The following is a 19,766-nucleotide window of genomic DNA, read 5'->3' as shown; positions in this document are numbered from 1 at the left end:
ACACATGGTCGGTGACGGCTGTGATGTCACGGCAGAGAAAAAAAGGCGGGGGGAGCAGGGAGGAAGGAAATCACGTCTCTGCCAGCCCTGACTCTCGCGAGAGTGGGCGACGCCGTCGAGGCCGGCCTGAGCTGACACCGTCGATGGCGGCTGCGTGGCGCCGGAGGTAGGATGGCGGTCAACGCTTGCGGGGGAGCAGGCTGGCTGTCGTTTGAAGTGGGGAGGGGAAGTAGGTCAGGCAGCCTCTGTGGAGAGAGGAACGGAGCAAACGCCCGGGGTCCAGTTTTCCAGCCCCTGCCGTGTGTGCCGTTCCGCTGGGTTAACGGCGGAGCGGCGCCGGTCCGGAGATCCCGACTGAATAAAAACACCTGAAGAACATCGTTCAATAGTATATTGTCTCACAAACCCACTTTCCTGCCTTATCTACATAGGCTTCAAGTTTATCGCTGTTAGTAATGCCATGAAAGTTTGCAGTAGAGTACATTACAAGGCGAGAACGCGTTAACAATCTTTAATTAGCAGGGATAACACATAACTCACACGTGTTCAAAATAAACAGAACGACGACTAGTGCAAAGCATCTTTAATGTACAAAAATCTATGGCTCTCCGTTTTGAACACATTGTGATTCAAGTTCCACAATCCTCTGATGTAGAGAGTTTTAATAAAACACCAGGCTTTGAACGAAGACGTTTCTCATTTCAGTGCCGAATAGCTGTCCTCTCTCAACCTAAGCGGCATGGGTGGTGCAAATGATGCTGCCTTACAGTTCCAGGGACCTGGGTTTGGGTTTGAGCTTGACATTTGGTGCTATCAATGTGCAGTTTGTATTCTCACTTGGTTTCCTTCCACATCCTGAAGAAGTCATGGTAGGTTTATTGACTTCTGTAAGTTACACCTTGGTGAGGGTTAATGGCAAAAGAACCAAAAGGGAGTTTGGTTCTGTGCCTCATTCAATAAAGGAAAGGATTTCCTGTAACACAGGAGACTGTAGATGCTGGAAATCCTTCGCAAGGGACTGATGAAGAGTCTCAACTCGAAACATCGACTGTTCATTTCCCTCATAGGTGCTGCCTGACCCACTGAGTTCCTCCAGCTTTCCTGTGCTTTTTAACCACTTTAATCACAAGTCTTACTACCTCTGGTATTACATTCTGAGCTTGTTCCTCTCAGAATCCTCCCATTCATTGTGTACTCCTTTTTCTTCTTGTCCTTCCTCAGTGTATTACCTCGCACTTCTATGGATGGAATTCCTCCTGCTAGTTCTCTGCCCGGACCATCAGTATCTTCCTGCGTTACAGAGTTATTCCTCTCACTTTCAACCACAGTTAATTTTTCTCTCTACAAACTTCTTTACCGTGCCTGTCACATTTATATCTAAGCTATTAATATATTACTATTGAGAACAAGGGACTGAATACTGAGCCCTGTGAAACACTATTGGAAACAGTCATCATGTTGCAAAATGCCCATTAACTACTTCCCTTTGATTTTTGTTCCTGAGACAATTTTGGATCCAATTTGTCCCTCTTCCCTTGATCCCTTGTCTTATACCTTCTCTAATCAGCTTGCTATGTTGGACCTAGTCAAAAGTTTTGCAACAATCCACGTAGACTATATCAAATGCATTGTCCTCTCCTTATTCCCACGTAGTTGAATCATTTCAAACTGCATAAAATGACCTACAATTGCCCATTGTTACCCAATAGAAACATAAAACCTTCTGGCAAGTGGTGTAGACCTTCGTAATCATTAAAGCAAACAAAAAATGTTGCATAGTGCAATGACACGCATTAGTCAATCATTAGTCAGATGCAACTCTCCCTGAACAAATCCATGCTGTCCACTGTATGTTTTTCTTCTTAGGCAGTCCTTGGGATCAAAGATGACTTACTTCCACTATGGTTTTGTGAGTTTTGAGATGGCTAATAACACCAATATGGGAACCTCAGACTCTTCCACACACTGGGCAGGTACCGGCTTACAGGGTGAGTGAGTAGTTAGTTTCTGAGATGGTCTTCTTACACAGGGCCTCCATGTGTTCCTGATGCACGGACTTAAGATTGTCAAATCACCCTGAATAATGCTGCTTCACTTTGAGTGGTCCTGGGATTTCCAGAAGTCTATGGGGATGTTGCATTTCTTCAAGGATGCTTTGAACACATTATAGACTTGTAGAGTTATACACCACGCCCAACAAATTACCTACCTGAGCTAGTCTTTAATATGCCTGCATTTGGCCCCTATTCCTCTAAACTTTTCCTATCCATGTACCTGTTTAAATATCTCTTAAATGTTGTAATTGTACCACTTCTACCACTTCCTCTGGCAGCTCGTTGCATATATGCACAACCCTCTGTATGAAAAAGCTACCTGTCAAGTCCCCTTTAAATGTTTCTCCTCTCTCACCTTGAACCTATCCCCTCCAGTTTGAGATTCCCCAATCCTGGGGGGAAAAAACTGATCATCCACCATAACTATGCCCCTCATGATTTTTTAAACCTCTTCCTAGACGTGGACAATGAGGTTATAACTGAAGCTCTTCAGTTTTAGCCCAATTTTAGGATCTTAGTGGGGCTATCATCTGCTTCCAAGGTTTTGTTATTGTTAAGTTGGAACTGCATGTATTAAATAACTCAGATTATGTATAGTAGATAACTCGAGGCCTTGTTCTTGTAACCACAGTTATTGCACATACTTGAAGGAATCCAATGACTTTCAAATTATTTTTCTGAATATGTGATTAATTTAGTGCTATCTTACTTCATCTTTATCAGCACTTTCACATAACCAGTCTCTGATAACTTTGCTGTCACCCTCAAAAAAAATAAAGCTTTCATTCATCAAGTTGCTTTTCAGTAAATATATCCTGACAGAAAAAAGTTTGCAGGTAACTTGACCTGATTGTTGTGTATTCTGCTTCTTTAACAATATTTGTGGGCTTTAATATTCTATTTTGGTAGCCTGTATGTTCATTGGGAAAGAGATATTCATGTTATTCACTTCTCAAGTCATACTACCCAGCTGCATTAATTTACATAATTTGCTCCAGTGTCACAGGTGGAAACAAAAAGCATTATGACAAGTGTCGTTGGGAATCGAGCATTAAAACAAACAAAAATTGTGCTTTGTGACGTGATGTTTTAATGTTGTTATTAATAAAACCCGAGACCCTTGATCTTGACCTGAAACGTCAACTGTTTATTTCTCTCCATAAAAGCTGCCTGACCTGCTGAGTTCCTCCAGCATTTTGTTTGTGTTGCTCCAGATTCTAGCATTTGCAGAATCTCTTGTGATTTTGTCCCACTATCATTTTTATGATGTATTTACAGCATGGAAATGGATGTTTTTGTCTCTCACAAGCCTTCTCATTTCACCCCCTCAATATATTCTTCTATTCATTCCACCCCAACTCAATAAAAGCCCCCCCACCCACATACCTGCCTCCCACCACCACCACCTATCATCTGCCAGCCAGTGCTCCTCCCCCTCCTCCAACCTTCTTATTCTGGCTTCTGCCCTCTTACTTTCCAGTCCTGATTGAAGGGTCTCGACCTGAAACGTCGACTGTTTATTTCCCTCTATCGATACTGCTTGACCTGCTGAGTTCCTCCAGCATTTTGTGTGTGTTGTTCAATATACGATTGTCAGTCATTTCTGCTAGTCCAAGTTTCATGTCGCCAACAAACATGTTTTTCCTATGCCTCCTTTTTTTCCTTATCCGCTTCCACAATCTGGTCCACTTTTAAATCATCTCCAGCACGTCATCTCCTTCTCATGGCATTTTCTGTGTAACTGCAGTAGATGCAACTTTACCTTTTTTGTTATCATCTTCCCACTGTTCAGGATCTCAAACACTTCTTCCAGGTGAAATGCAATTTACTTATCCTTCTAATTTAGTCTGTTTCCTGCTTGCAATTTAGTGTCCTTTAGATTGGTGAGTCCAAACTTAACGTGTGGTTGCTTTATAGAAAGCCTCTATTCAGTAGCAAGCATGACCCAGTGTTTCTCACCATCTATCATTTTACTTCTCCCTGCTACTCTCATTTCTCTGTCTTAAATGTCCTGTGCTTTCTTAATTCATTTCATTGTAAGCTGAAGGAGTATTTTGATCAAGCCTCTAACAGCCTTTTGAACTCAATATTGATATTTAATTTCTGAATTGCACCTACTGTTCCTAATTTTTCTCCAGTTGGTAATTATTCTGTTATTTCTTTGTATCCCTCATCTAGGCACTTCTGTTTTTATAACGTGCCATTTCCCTTACCTTGCACTGTCATCTCTTTCATCATTTCATTTCTCTTATCTTTCATTGCTTTACAAACCTAACCTTTTGTTCATCTGCCTTCTTTCCCTGCCTATTTGCTTGTTCAGAATCTATTGCATGTAATTTTTTTTTACCAGCTCTGCAGAAGATCATTATCCTGAAAAGTGAAGGTTTGTTTCTTATTCCTCAAATTCTGCCTCACCTATTGAGTATTTCAAGCAATTTTTATTTTTATTCTATTTTATGGCTTTAAATACTTTTATGCCATTAACCTTGATTGGTACTTGTGGAAAATTTCACATTCTAACCACCTCTTGAGTTCATCCTACTTCTGGTCTCAACTGCAAGCAGAAAGAAAATAATTTGATTGTAATCTTAAAAATGTTTGTCATTCAGCCATTCTGGAGAGAAGAGCTGTACAAAATATTTTTGCATGTGCATCCCTGTAAAGAGGAACAAGGAGTAGAATATTTAAAGCCTAAAGTCTAATTTGAACAAACTAAAAAGGCTGCTTGTAACCTGAACTCAAATCTCATCACTGGTGTCTTTTTCTTGCATTGTCCACTTTTACAAGGCTTGTGCCTGGGATCCTGTGAGAGGAGAACTGAGATCATTTTGGTTCAGAGATTAACTCTCACAGGACTTGACAAAGTGAATGCAGGGAAGATGGTTCCCATGACTATTGAGTCTGGAACAAGGGGTCATAGTAACGACTGAGTTGAGAAGAAATTTATTCAGCCAGGGGGCGGTGAATCTTCATAATTTTCCAGCCAAGAAGGCTATGGGGGGCTCAGTCACTGAGTATATTCAAGATGGAGATTGACAGATTTTTGGATATTGGGATCAGAGGATTTGGAGTTAAAATAGGAAAGTAGTGCTGAGGTAAAAGTCAGCTACGATCTAAGTGAATGATAGAGTAGGCCTGAGGGAGCAGATGGCCTACTCCTGTGATTTCTTATGTTCATATAACGGAACGATTTTCCCCACAGAGTGGTGGGGAAATACTTTTGAAATGCACTTCCAAATTTAGGAGAAGAGCAAAGGTAATGTGACAGAAGTAATTAAAATTTTCAAATAAAGACAGCCTTATTTAAGAAAAAAGTACGGAACAATAGACCATTAACATGATGGTAAAAAGCTGGAATCCATCATTAAGGACATGAAAACAGGACAAAAAAAATCAGTGTGATTTGACAGAGTCAGGGTGTTTCTAAAAAAAACATTTAGGAAATCTAATAAATTTTTTTCCAATGTAATGTGCAGAGTTGACTGGAAACCAGTGAAAGACACCTATCTAAATTTTCCAAGGTCTTGGTGAGATATCATACGAAATGTTGTTACATAAGATAAGGGCAAACACTGTTAAATGTGACATCAGCATGAAAAGGAGGACAGAAAGCAGTAGAAATAAACAAGTTATTTTCTCCTTGCCAGTGTCATTATTTTGCATGATGGAAATCAGTACTGGCCTTCAGCTAATCATGATCTATATTATTGCACAAATATAAAGGCAAACATATCTAAATTTGCTGATATTTCCTTGAGGTTTTCAGAAAGAAACACATACCAAGTTTAAAATTAAAAGGAAATGTGGATAATAAAGTTGATCCATGCACTAGAAACAGTTACGAGAATATAATCACTACAAAAAGTAACCACATACTTTGAATTTTTCTGATCTTTGTCACTGTGTCAATGGAATTACAGCCCCTGTTACCAATTGTACTGTACATTTGTAAAATCCATTAGAAATCTTGTTATAAATCTTACTTCTTCCAATGAAGCACTTTGAATATTTTCAGTACAGGTCCTCCCCAATATACAAGTGCCCAGCTTATGTACAGCCCGTACGGCGGGATGAATTTGTAAGCTGTTGCAGGTATATTCTGCCGAGTGGGAACTCAGAACTCTGCTTGTGGCCACGTTTCCGACTTGTAAACTGCTCAGGTTACAAGCATTTCACGGGAATGGAACCCTGTCTTAACCTGGAGGGGACCCATATTAGTCATCAGCAAATTATAACATTTACGCATCAAATGCAACCTCAGTTGCTCATGATTAGTTATAAATAAACTATTTAATACAAAGTAAAAACAATTTTTATTTAAATTCTTCTTGCCACAGTTTTATGACCATTCTTAATAATTCTTGTTTCATTCCGTGACATGTGTTCCTCCAATATCAAAAGATCTTGTAATGATGTTTCCTTGACAAACATCCATGTCTTGGATAAAATGTAGTTTAGATTAAAATACACCATTAAAATATTGATCTAATCCTTAAAACGCACTGCATTAGTTATGGTGTGAGACCAGCACAGAGGCAATCATCTCTTTAAAAAAAACTGAACTTGGTACTTGCATTCTGATTTTTGCTTTGTTTACTTTGTGTATCAAATTGTAATAATAATTGCTACAGACAACAAGGTGGCACAGAAGTTAGTGCTACTTTAGGAACCCAGATTTGACCTTGACGGTAAGTGCTGTCTGTGATCGCATGGCTTTCCTCCCACGTCCCAAAGCCATGCTGGTAGGTTAACTGGCTTCTGTAAATTTCCACTTAGTGACAGAAAAAATCTAAAGGGAAATGATGGGCATGTGTGAGAGATCTAAGTTGCAGGAATACAGGGAAATAAGAGGGAATGAGATTGCTTCCCAGAGAGCTAGCATGGATGTAATAAGGCAAATGGCCGCTTCATGTGTCACTATAAGATTTAAAAAAAAGGAATTATATCTTCCTATCTAAAATGTATACGTCTAATGTCAGCACAGATCATCTTAAGTGAGAATTCCAGAAGAAAGAGACGATCAAATACGAAGAGCAAACATGAACAAAGTGTACACACCCACAAGTGTACAATTTTCTAAAAGGGTACAGAGAATCACACTGTCGGGCAACATTTGAAAATTCCTTCATATCCCATACTTCCTTTGCCTCACTAATACTTAAGCAATTCAGGCTCTAAGATCTGGAATTCACTCACTAATCCTTATCAACTCATTCCCCTTTTAGGGCATTCTAAAAACTTGTTTCTTTAACCAAGCTGTTGCTCACCCGTGGCTCAGCATCAGTGGTTGTGTGATAATAATCCTCTGAATCATCTTGGGACATTTTGTTTTCCTGAGTTACAGAGCTGTTGTTGAAAATCTCAAAGGAGAAATCTTTTACTGGATGTGTTAATGAAATTAGTTCTGGGTCAGACATGATTCAGCCACAATGTTTGTACAACCTGAGCAAGGGGGTGACAGGACAAGAACAGTTAATTCTTTGGTAGTTTTGACTTGTGTAGAAGAGCACATTCAATATACATCGCTGAGTACAAATTTATTTTCACATTGTTCTAGGCAGTAGCAAGGAGGCTTTCAGAACATTGCTGATTTGTCATCACTTTCTTGTTGAGCTTACAAATATAGAACAACGTTGCAACGTTGGTATGTGCTTGTCCATAGGAAGCAATATACATTTGATATCGAGATGGTTGAGTGAGCTGGGCATTATTAATACCATAGGTGAGTTTTGTTCTTTTAAAGCTGTTTAATATTTAAATATTACACACCTAAAAGAGAGTTACCATTTCCTCTTCCATTGGAAAAATAACCCCATTCAGAAAAAGAAAATTTGAATGTTGCCTGGCCAGCAGTAAAAAGGCTACCATACCATACTTTATTGGAGGCCAGAGAGTCAGTGGTATTCAACATTTGGGAAGCAAATCCTTTTCACTTTCCTATCCCAGCGCTTCACTCAAATGTTCCACAGAAATGTTTTGAGCAAATTTTACAAAAGATCAATTAAAAAATTAGACCCATGATCTGCTCTCTCTACTCATAGATTGGTATGGATGCCAAGTGTTATGTCCCACCAATAATTCAGCAAAGGGCAGTAACAGCACAAAACTTTTGTTGTGAATTCAGGTGAAATAACTTAATTCACAGAAGTTAGTGAACTATTTACGATAATTGAAATTGAAGCTGAATTCCAAGATGTGACCTGTCAATTCTAGGCCTTTATGGGATATTAAATGTATGTGCTTAAAGTGTATGTAAATGGAAATCTGTTATCTTCAGTATAAAATGAAATGAACTTGAAATGATTCTTGATACCTTTATTTCAGATGAAGTCTGTTGAAGAGCCAGAGCAAGGAGTATTTGAATGTAGTTTATGTGGACTCAGAGCACCGTTTAACTACCATGGACAAAAACCACCAAATGCACGTTCTATTGTGTGAGTGACTTTTCACATTTAGAGTCATGCAGCATGGAAACAGGCCCTTCTAGAGCCCATTTAGAGCCAAAGGCTGTAGAGGTTCCTTATCATCTATATAAAGTATACACTTACTATTCAGATATCAGAGGTGCAAAATTTGGATCAGTTACATTAGTTGTTTGGGTACTATGGTTCCCATCTGGGTACCAAAATGGCTTCCACAGCATGGAGCCAACTCTACATTGGTTGAAGTGTTTCATGGTGCAGTTGACTGTACGCATATTGCATTTGTGGAAATGGGAGATCAACTCCACCCTTAACCAAAAGAGATTTGTGTTTAGATGGCATGTAGCCATTGATACTTGTTCATTTCAGTCAGGTAGATGTTCATTTCAACAGGTAGATCTGCTAAAAAGCAACAGTTGTGTTGCTAAGAAACCTCGCATTAGAGAAAATCACACTATAAATACAATTGTGTCAATGGGAAAAAGGGGGTTAGGGGCTAGACTCCCAATAACAGTTATTTTTCAAATATAAATATGTTTTTAATTGCTACAAGTTTATTCTGTTACTGAAAGCTAAAAATACTAAAGGCTGTATGTTACATTGTTTATTGATACTTGTGTAACTATTAGAAGCTATTGCTTATCAATTTCCAATGGCGTCCTGCCCTGATACTAGCAACCTGTGTTTGTATGTAAGAGACAATGGTGTCTGATTACTTGGGGGGGGTGGGAGAGAGAGGTGTTACATGTAAACATTTTTTTTCCCAAAGACATTTTTTTCCTACTTATCAATTTTCAAAGTAACTGGTTCTCTAGTTCCTGATCAAAATCACGTTATATCCAGTTCATGTTATGAAAACACATGTTATAGCTGAGTACCTGGACCTGGTATCACAGTATCACTGATGGTCCCTTGCTTCTGCAGTGGTCTACCATGTCAGCTGCACTTGAGCTACCAAGCTACCATGGTGTCCTGAAGAGCACTGCAGTTTTTCGGCAGAGCATTTTTCATAACCATCAACGTGGCATGCAGCTGAGGAATAGGTGATGAGTGAAGGCAGCCAAAACAACAACGACCTACCTGGACTGTGCATGAGAAATTTCCATGTTCAATTGCAGTAACTCCAGAGCAAAACAGTGGTGCAGCTAGTAGAACTGTTGCCTTACAGCTCCAGTGACCAGAGTTCAATCCTGACCTCTGTTGCTGTCTATGTGGACTTTGTATGTTCTGTTTGTGACTATTTGGGTTTTCTCCAAGTGCTTCGTTCTCCTTCCACATCTTAAAATTGTTGGCAGGTTAATTAGCCATTGTCAATTACCCCTGATTGCTCAATTAGTGGTAAAATCCAGGAGGAGTTGATGGGAATGTGAGGAGAATAAAATAGTGTAAATGGGCATTTGATGGTTGACGTGGACTCGGTGGGTTAAAGACCATATTTCTGTGCTGTGCTATACGAACTGCAATTTCCCCATTCACTGACAGTCTCACACTTTAACTTCCCTCTGACTGTCAGTGTATCTCAGTGGCATTACTTGCACTGTCACACTCAAATCCATTTCGTCAGTAATTTCTCAACATTGTAGAGAGTGGAAATTGTGGGGAGTGCTGGAGAGCACATCCTAATGGAGTGGGAATGTGGTTCAGGGGATGAGAAGTGTGTGGATCTAGTGAGGAAACTGTTAGAGGACGGGGAAGGGAAGTGGAGATGTGCAGGAGTGGAGACGGAATAATGGGTGAAATTGGGCGGAACTTCTTTTGGTAATAACATGAGGTGTTGAAATGATTTGTGAGGGGGCAGAAGATACCATGGATATAATCTTGGAGAGAATATTAGCAGTAGGATCAGGGAGATCAATGGATCGGATAAAAGGTGGCAATACTGGAGAAAATAGGAGGATGACAGTAAAAATTAAGGGGCCTGGAAGACAGCAGAGAATGAGGGTGGGAATAGTTAGGGATCATTATGAATGAGAAGATGAAAAAAGAACATATCAATGAAGATCGATACCTTGGATCCGAAGATGGAGGCCCAGTTACCTTCTAGTCATGACCTGCTCCAGAATTTAAGAATATTGCATGCATAAAATCAGTCGTGTGTTAGAAATATGACCAGTGGCTTCAGTGCAAATACGCATCCGAATCAAGTTTATTATCACTGACGTATGTCGTGAAATTTGTTGTTTTGCGGCAGCAGTACAGTGCAAGACATAAAGACTACTACAAGTTACAAAAAGGAGGAATAACAAGGTAGTGTTCAGAGATTCATGGACCGTTCAGAAATCTGATGGCAGAGGGGAAGAAGCTGTTCCTGAAACATTTGAGTGTGGGTCTTCAGGCTCCTGTACCACCTCCTTAATGGTAGTAACACGAAGAAGGTATGTCCCAGATGGTGAGCGTCCTTAGTGATAGATGCCGCCTTCTTGAGGCACCACCTCTTGAAGATGTCCTTGATGGCAGGGAGGGTTGTGCCCATGATGGAGCTGGCTGAGTCTACAACCCTCTGCAGCCTCTTTTGATTCTGCACATTGGAGCCTCCAGACCAGGCGGTGATGCAACCAGTCAAAATGCAAGAGTCTTTTGTGAAGTCCCAAATCTCCTCAAGCTCCTAATGAAGTAGAGCCGCTGGCGTGCCTTCTTCCTGATTGCATCAATGTGTTGGGCCCAGGATAGATCCTCAGATGTTGACGCCCAGGAACTTGAAGCTGTTCACCCTTTCCACCACTGACTCCTCAATGAGGACTGGTGTGTGTTCTCCCAACTTCTCCTTTCTGAAGTCCGCAATCAATTCCTTGGTCTTGCTGACGTTGAGTGCGAGGTGATTGTTGCGATACCATGCAACCAGCTGATCTATCTCACTCTCGTACGCCTCCTCGTCGCCATCTGAGATTCTGCCAACAACAGTGGTGTCATCAACAAATTTATAGATGGCGTTGGAGCTGTGCCTAGTCACACAGTCATGAGTGTAGATAGTAGAGCAGTGGGTGAAGCACACATCCTTGAGATGTGCCTTTGTTGATTGTCAGTGAGGAGGAGATGTTACGAGCGATCCACACTGACTGTGGTCTCCTGATAAGGAAGTTGAGGATCTAATTGCAAAGGAAGGTACAGAGGCCCAAATTTTGAAGCTTGTCGATTAGTACTGAGGGGATGATGGTTTTGAATGCCGAGCTGTAATCGATAAACAGCAGCCTGACGTATGTTTTGTTGATGTTTTGGTGCTCCAAAGCTGAGTGGAGAGCCAGTGAGATTGTGTTCACAGTAGACCTGTTGTGGCGGTAGACAAATTGCAGTGGGTCCAGGTCCTTGCTCAGGCAGGAGTTAATTCTAGCCATGACCAACCTCTCAAAGCACTTCATCACAGTAGTTTAGTGCTACTGGGCAATAGTCACTGAGGCAGTTCACCCTGTTCTTCATGGACACCAGTATGATTGGTGCCCTTTTGAAGCAGGTGGGAACCTCCGACTGCAGCAGTTAGAGGTTGAAGATGTCTTTGAATACTCCAGCCAGTTGGTCAGCACAGATTTTCAGTACCCTGCTGGGGCCTGATGCCTTGCAAGGGTTCACCCTTTTGAAGGATGTTCTGATGTCAGCCTCTGAGACAAAGATCACAGGGTTGCCAGATGCTGTGGGGATTTGCACAGGTGTGTTATTCTCCCTTTCAAAGTGGGCATAAAAAGCATTGAGCTCATCAGGGAGTGAAGCATCACTGCCATTTATACTCTTGGGTTTCATCTTATAGGAAGGAATGACATGCAAACCCTATGCAGACAGCACTCAGGAACTGTGCAGAACATTTGCAAAGGACCTTCAGTGGGCATTCTACTTAAATTCCCACATGTAGTAAATTTAAATGTTGTGCTGTGTCAGAGAATTTCTTGGCCATGTAATCCTTTGCTTCCCATTGCCATTACATTAATTAAGGTTCATACTCTAGAAACCTTATTACATCATTTTTATTTCTTGGTCTTTGGAACAGGAATCCATGTCATTCCATAAAGTTTCTGTCATTCCATAAAGTTTCCACCATTCCATACAGAATTATAGAAAGTGGTAAATCTGCATTAGATGCACACAGTGATAAAGGTCCATGTGTCCCCCTCCTTCACATACAGTATCTTGCAACAACCTGTCTGCCTTGAAAGCCAAGAAGAAATTATTTTGAAACCTTTTAATAGACTACAAATTTGTTTTGTGAAAGGGGCATTTAGCAATAAATGACATGGACATGGTGTCAACATGATAAATATAATTCTGTAGTCGGTAAATATTTTTATTATCTTTATTGGGTATTGTGGTGTTTACTATGTGCAAAATAATGCTAGATAACTAGTTTGGCAGAATGACACAAGTTAAAGATAATAGACCGAGTAGCATGAGCTTGCTGTATAGAAGCTGAACCAACATTGGAAATTCACATTGGAACCAAAAAATTGTGATTTCTGCTGAATTGGACGTAAGAATTTACTCACCCATTCGATGTTTTGTACAAATTTTTCTTTGCATAGACTGCTGGAGGAGTGCTACACCATGAATGATCCGTTCACATCTCAAAAGGACAAATTTCTTATAATTGGATCTCACTGTAGTCTTTGCAACAACATTGTATGTGTTGGACAAGTAAGTTTATCACAATTTCTTCCTCATTGGTTGCAAAACCATTAGCTTCATGCTGAACAGAATATATTTTTGGAAGTGCAGTGTGAATCTTGCTCCTCCCTCTTGTTGGTATTTTGAACTGGTGACTTCAGTTTGAAGTCATCCCTTTTTCATTATTTCTCCTCACCCCTTTTTTGCACAACCAGTCTTGGTCTTTCAAAGAACTTTACGTGAATTTGCCTTTTTCTTTAGAATCCCTTAAATTGACCTTGCTTTCCATTGTTTTAATAGGCATTTGTTGCCCCGCAACTGGTAAGGTCTTCTCGAGTTGCTTGGCATTCTGTTTTCCTTCCTCATCTATTGACCCTATTCTATATTTTAAAGTCTTGGGTTGTACATGGACTTCATCTGTCTGCTCTTGACCTGATCTTATGCTAACTTTATTGCTTTCCCCCTCTTCAAATGGCTTTGTCATTGTTTGGAGTTGCAAGCCTTCATTGAATTGGTCCTTTCCCATAGAGTCATACAGCACGGATACAGGCCCTTCGCGCAATGGGTCTATGCTGACCATGGTGCCCACCCATCTAGTCCCAATTTCTTGCATTCGGCCTATATCCCTCTCATCCGCCTCTCCACGGACCTACCCAAGTGCTTCTTAAATGATACTTTTGTACCTGACTCAACCACTTTCTCATGCAGCTCATTTCATATACTCACCACCCTCTGTGTGAAGAAGTTACCTCTCAAGTCCCTTTTAAATCTTTCCCCTCTCACCCTAAACCTTTGCCCCTTAGTGTTGGACTCCTACCCTGGGGAAAAGACTGTTACCATCCACCTTATCTATGCTTCTCATGAATTTATAAACCTCAGTAAGATCACCCTTCATTGTCCTATGCTCCAAAGAATAAAGACCAAACCTGGCCAACTTTTCCCTGTAATTCAGGCCCTCCTGGTCCTGGTAACATCCTCGTAAATCTTTTCTGCACTCTTTCCAGTTTAACCACGTCTTTCCTATAACAAGGTGACCAAAAACTATACACAGTAACTCCGTGTGTGGCCTCACCAACGACTTGCACAACTGCAACGTAATGTCCCAACTCCTATACTCAATACCCTGACTGATGAATGCCAGCGTGCTGAACACCTTTCTCGCCACCCTGTCTACCTGTGATGCCGCTTTGTACTCCTAGGTCTCTCTGTTCCATGACACTCCCTAGTGCCCTACCATTCATAGTACAATTATTGGTTTATTATTGTCATTTGTACTGAGGTACAGTGAAAAGCTTGTCTTACAAACCGATCGTACAGGTCAATTCATTACACAGTGCAGTTACATTGAGTTAGTACAAAGTGCAGGTAAAAAAAAGTAACAGTACAGAGTAAAGTGTCACAGCTACAGAGAAAGTGCAGTTTAATACGGTGCAAGGTTACAACAAGGTAGATCATGAGGTCATAGTCCATTCATTGTATAGGGAACCGTTCAATAGTCTTATCACGGTGGGGTAGAAGCTGTCCTTAAGTCTGGTGGTATGTGCCCTCACACCTGTATCTTCCACCCGATGGAAGAGGAGAGAAGAGAGAATGTCTAGATGGGTGGGGTCCTTTGATTATGCTGGCTGCTTCACCAAGACAACGAGAGGTAAAGACAGAGTCTAAGGAGGGGAGGCTGGTGTCCGTGATGCGCTGGGCTGTCCACAACTCTCTGCAAGCTTCTTGCGGTCCTGCACAGAGCAGTTGCCGTACCAAGCCGTGATACATCCAGATAGGATGCTTTCAATGGTGCATCGGTAAAAGTTGGTGAGAGTCAAAGGGGACAAACCAAATTTCTTTAGCCTCCTGAGGAAGTAGAGGCGCTGATGAGCTTTCTTGGCCATGGCATCAACGTGATTTGACCAGGACAGGCTGTTGGTGATGTTCACTCCCAGGAACTTGAAGCTCTCGACCCTCTCAACCTCAGAACCATTGGTGTAGACAGATGCATGTACACCACCCCCTTTCCTGAAGTCAATGATCAGCTCTTTAGTTTTGTTGACATTGAGGGAAAGGTTGTTGTCATGACTCCATTCCACTAAGCTCTCTATCTCCTTCCTGTACTCCGACTCATCGCTGTTTGAGATATGGCCTACAACGGTGGTATCATCTGCAAACTTGTAGATGGAGTTAGAGCAGAATCTGGCCACACAGTCGTGAGTGTATAGGGAGTAGAGTAGAGGGCTGAGGGCACAGCCTTGTGGGGCACCAGTGTTGAGAATAATCGTGCCGGAGGTATTGTTGCCTATCCTCACTGATTGTGGTCTGTTTGTTAGAAAGTCAAGGATCCAGTTACAGAGGAAGGTGTTGAGTCCTAGGTCTCGCAGTTTGGTGACAAGCTTGCTTGGAATTATTGTATTGAAGGCAGAGCTGTAGTCAATAAACAATAGTCTAACGTAAAGTCCTATACTGGTTTGACTTTCCAAAATGCATCACCTCACACTTATCTGTATTGAAATCCATTTGCCACTCCTTGGCCCACTTCCTGAACTGATCAAGACCCCCCTGTAATCTGTGATAACATTCTTCACTATCAACCGAACCTCCAAATGTTGTGTCATCCGCAAACTTACTGATCAAGCCTTGTGCATTCACAGCTAAATCATTTATGTAAATAACGAATAACAAGGGTCCCAACACCAACCCCTGCAGCACACCGCTAGTCACTGGCCTCCATTTCTGAGAAACAACCTTCAACCACCACCCTCTGCTTCCTATCTCCTACCTTTCTGTCCACAAAACCAGACATTTGACCAGTGTACCATGACACCCTTTCGAAAAGCCCTAGTTCTTCAAAATCATAACTTTGACCACCTTTATCTGATGCTTTGTAAAATAACAATTGCAATTTCAACAAGAGTTCAGAGGAATGCATATGGCATGGCAGTAAGGATATTTGCATTAAAAACTTGGAAAAGCTGAATGCCTTGAAGGGATGGAGTCAGTGGACCCAGATATGTGTGTATTTGAGAAAGATTGTAAGATGGGGATCGGGGTGGCAAAGTGGTGGTGGGAAGGGTACAATATCATATTCATACTTTAGAAAAACATTTTTTCCACTTACTGATTTTCTCCCCATAATATTTGTTTAATAATCCCTTCAGGAATGTAGCCTTTTCTATACAAAGCGATTCTGTATCCCCTGTGTTAAGAAGCACATTGAACAATTCCCTGAAGAGATTCAGTTGGACCTAGAGAAGAAGCAGCAGCAGCAAAAGCCTCAGTCCTTGGGTTGAACACAGCACAAGATTCGCTTTAATGAGAAAACCTGGGAGTCGATCCTTTACATTGAAATACATCCAATGGGAAGCTTTTTCTTATGTGAATAAAAAGATTATCACACTATCTTTTGAAAACATTTTCTATGAAGAAGTCCAGCAAAACTACTCTGCAGAAAATATGTTGTAAATAATTTCAAGTATATTGGAAAAATAAATGAATAAACAAAGCCGTTTTATCATGTTTACTTTCAATCAATAAACAGTATTGGTATTCAAGAGTGTAGTAACAGCTCCATGACTCAGTAACCAAAAGAGGAAAAATGCTTATGTTTATCTGTAACACATAGTTCACAATGTTGGAATACTATTATTCCACATACTCCTTTCATGTTTTTTCTCATGCCCAGAATGCATGAGAAGGTCCTATTCACTGATCTCTGTCTTTATTATGACAGAAACTACCCATATGACAAAACTGATGAGATCAAAAACTTTCTGTAAGGAACCTGATCGTGAACCCCCATGAGCACTGTTCTGGAAAAAGCATGTTGGAGTATAGGCAATACTAAAGTTTTCTTCTATGGGTGCAGCATCACTTCCAAAATAATCTCCTTATTATCAAAGGAATACATTGTCAACATCGATAGGCATAAGATAGGTGTAAATATAAGGATACTTTGCACCATTGATAATGTATTCCTTTGGTAATAAAGAGATTTTGGTATCTAAAAATGTTGGCTGTAGCAATGATGCCACTCAGCATAAGAGGTATCAAATACGTTTTTTTTCAGCATCTTCATACTTTAGGAATATAATAAGTATAAGAAGAAGAATATGTTCCAACCTTCAAATGTAGTGACATTATGAAGAATTAATCTGGTTAGTATTTCTGATATTTATTTTAACACAGAATGTCAAACAAAAGGCCTTTGGTTCATTAAGGCCAGCTATCCACAATGTTTTCTCAGTTTAGCTGTATCAGGCAAAGCAATGGAAGAAGATGGAGTAATCCACCACCTCAAATACCAAAGTAATTGCGAGATATGAAGAAGGATAATTCACTAAGAGAATGCTTTGGCCAGGGCTGGCTCAGTGAGCAAGATTGAGAGATAAGCACATGGTCTTGAAGGTAAGAAGACAAGACAGGCATGAGCTGACACAATGTGAAAGTAAGTGCAATAATATGATCAGACACATCATGATTAAATCTGTTGGAATACTTCCCAGCATAGGTTCTAAAACTAGGCCTTAATTATGAAAATCTATGCTCGAGGTAATTTGGCAGCTCTTGTATTCAACTATTATTTCTTTCCCAACTGCATAATTTTATAGGTAAATTCAGAAGGCATATTTTCTTGCACAACTCTATATTACCTCACATCACCACTCCTCTCCCTCCAGCGTTGGTCAAGATGCCTCTGCCACAAGTTCAGAACAAAACTGGAACTTCTCTTAAGAACATTGTAAGCTGAATTGTGAAGAAGTGCAATAAGGCAATGTCAATGCAAAAGGGGGAGAAAGTGTCCCTCTGCTTCTTTTATACATGGTTGGTTATAAAGGCCACACAGTCAATTTAGACGATAATATACAATGAGGTAAAACTGCAAGGAAACAGCTTAAGGGTCAAAGAAAAACCATAAATTCAAAAGTAATAATTTCAAGACAACGACAACCTCTCGCTTGACATCAGCAAAGCTAAAGAGCTGAATGTTGACTTAAGGAAGGGGAAGGAGGACGAACATGCACCAGTCTGCATTGGGGGGATTGGCAGGGAGAGAGTCAGCAGCTTTAAATTCCTGGGTGTTAGCATATCAGATGACCTGCCCTGAACCCAGTAAAGTACATCGATGCAATCGTAAGGAAAGCGCGCCAACGTCTTTACTTTCTTCAAAGGTAAAGGAGGTTTGGCAAGTTTTTCATTTGCACCTGTGCACACATGTACTTCTGCATATGACAATAAACTCCACTTTGACTTTGATGTGACCAAGTATGACAGAGCAGTAGAACATAAATTTGTACCCATTAGACCCTACTGCTCTGTCACAGCTGAACATCAATATGTTAAATGAGAGATTTGCTCACTTTTGACCCTGTTGTGCACTGAGAAACAAGAAGGGACTTAAATGGAGAGAAGAACTTTGAACTTCAAGAATTAATTTTCATTCATTAATAAATTGTTTGACACCTTTGCTTCAGACTTGATAATACACTGGACAGATTGTGTTAGTTCCCCGTGTACAACCCAAGACTTTAAAGTTTCTGCAAATTAACACCATTAGGTGGCAGCAAAACTTCAACACATTATTGCAATTTGATTTTTCTCCCAGATGTAGAGTAAATCATCGAGCCATATTGGGCTGGATCAGGCCTGCTGTCCAGACGTACCATATATATAATCTGGGATGGATGTGTTGGTGAAACATTGCTGGGTTTCTGGATTGCGGAGGCACTGGTGAGGTGCAGCAAGGCTTTGGTGGGCTCTGGTGGTGAAGTACTGCCTAGAAAGCCCTGACAAGTGGACATAAGAGAAATCTGAGAGCATAGTTTGGCTTTATGTCTTAAACAATCAAACAATTTAACAGTCTTACCATTTCTCTGACAGGCCATTAACATTCAGCCCATTGTGTCTACAGGCTTGGCTTGCCTGTAGAAAGCAGAGGGTTGTGGTGGAGGGGGTGCATTCAGATTGGAGGGCTGTGACTCATGGTGTCCCACAAGGGTTGGTTCTGGGACCTCTACTTTTCGTGATATTTGTTAATGACTTTGATGAGAGGGTAGAAGGGTGGGTTAACAAGTTTGCAGACGACACGAAGGTCGGAGGTGTTGTGGATAGTGTGGAGGACTGTAGAAGATTGCAGAGGGATATTGATAGGATGCAGAGCTGGGCTGAGAAGTGGCAGATGGAGTTCAATCCGGAGAAGTGTGAGGTGGTACACTTTGGAAGGACAAACTCCAAGGCGGAGTACAAGGTTAATGGCAGGATTCTGGGTAGTGTGGAGGAGCAGAGGGATCTGGGGGTTCATATCCACAGATCACTGAAAGTTGCCTCGCAGGTGGATCGGGTAGTTAAGAAAGCTTATGGGATGTTAAGCTTTCATAAGTTGGGGGATCGAGTTTAAGAGCCGCGAGATAATGATACAGCTCTACAAAACTCTGGTTAGGCCACACTTGGAGTACTGTGTCCAGTTCTGGTCGCTTCATTATAGGAAGGATATGGAGGCGTGGGAAAGGGTGCAGTGGAGATTTACCAGGATGCTGCCTGGTTTGGAGAATATGGATTATGAGGAGAGACTAAGGGAGCTAGGGCTTTACTCTTTGGAGAGAAGGAGGATGAGGGGAGACATGATAGAGGTGTACAAGATATTAAGAGGAATAGATAGAGTAGACAGCCAGCACCTCTCTCTCAGGGCACCAATGCTCAATACAAGAGGGCACGGCTTTAA

General features: G+C 41.0%; 1 protein-coding gene across 3 annotated transcripts; it reads left to right on the top strand.

The window, feature by feature from the left end:
- Positions 1-44: 44 nt before the first annotated feature.
- cdpf1 (cysteine rich DPF motif domain containing 1) lies at positions 45-16,550 on the top strand. 3 transcript variants are annotated; one of them, XM_052029978.1, is made up of 5 exons: positions 72-166; positions 7,612-7,776; positions 8,379-8,488; positions 12,982-13,093; positions 16,207-16,550. In XM_052029978.1, exons 3-5 carry the CDS (start codon positions 8,379-8,381, stop codon positions 16,336-16,338), a joined length of 354 nt encoding a protein of 117 aa, XP_051885938.1. In that variant the 5' UTR covers positions 72-166; positions 7,612-7,776; the 3' UTR covers positions 16,339-16,550. The 3 variants fall into 3 exon arrangements, with proteins under 3 accessions (XP_051885937.1, XP_051885938.1, XP_051885939.1); XM_052029979.1 differs by lacking the exon at positions 7,612-7,776 and adding an exon at positions 1,867-1,988 and having other exon boundaries at positions 75-166; XM_052029977.1 differs by lacking the exon at positions 7,612-7,776 and having other exon boundaries at positions 45-166.
- Positions 16,551-19,766: the final 3,216 nt, after the last annotated feature.

This window comes from Pristis pectinata, chromosome 15 (genome assembly GCF_009764475.1).
Source record: "Pristis pectinata isolate sPriPec2 chromosome 15, sPriPec2.1.pri, whole genome shotgun sequence".
In the NCBI taxonomy this organism is placed as follows: domain Eukaryota; kingdom Metazoa; phylum Chordata; class Chondrichthyes; order Rhinopristiformes; family Pristidae; genus Pristis; species Pristis pectinata.
The sequence above is the reverse complement of the archived record's forward strand: the minus strand, read 5'-3'. Positions and strand labels throughout refer to the sequence as shown.

Coding starts and splice junctions, on each gene's coding strand:
- cdpf1 (XM_052029977.1), top strand. CDS start 8,379: ATGAAGTCTGTTGAAGAGCCAGAGCAAGGAGTATTTGAATGTAGTTTA. Junction 8,489..12,981: donor CCAAATGCACGTTCTATTGT/GTGAGTGACTTT, acceptor TTCTTTGCATAG/ACTGCTGGAGGAGTGCTACA. Junction 13,094..16,206: donor ACATTGTATGTGTTGGACAA/GTAAGTTTATCA, acceptor TAATCCCTTCAG/GAATGTAGCCTTTTCTATAC.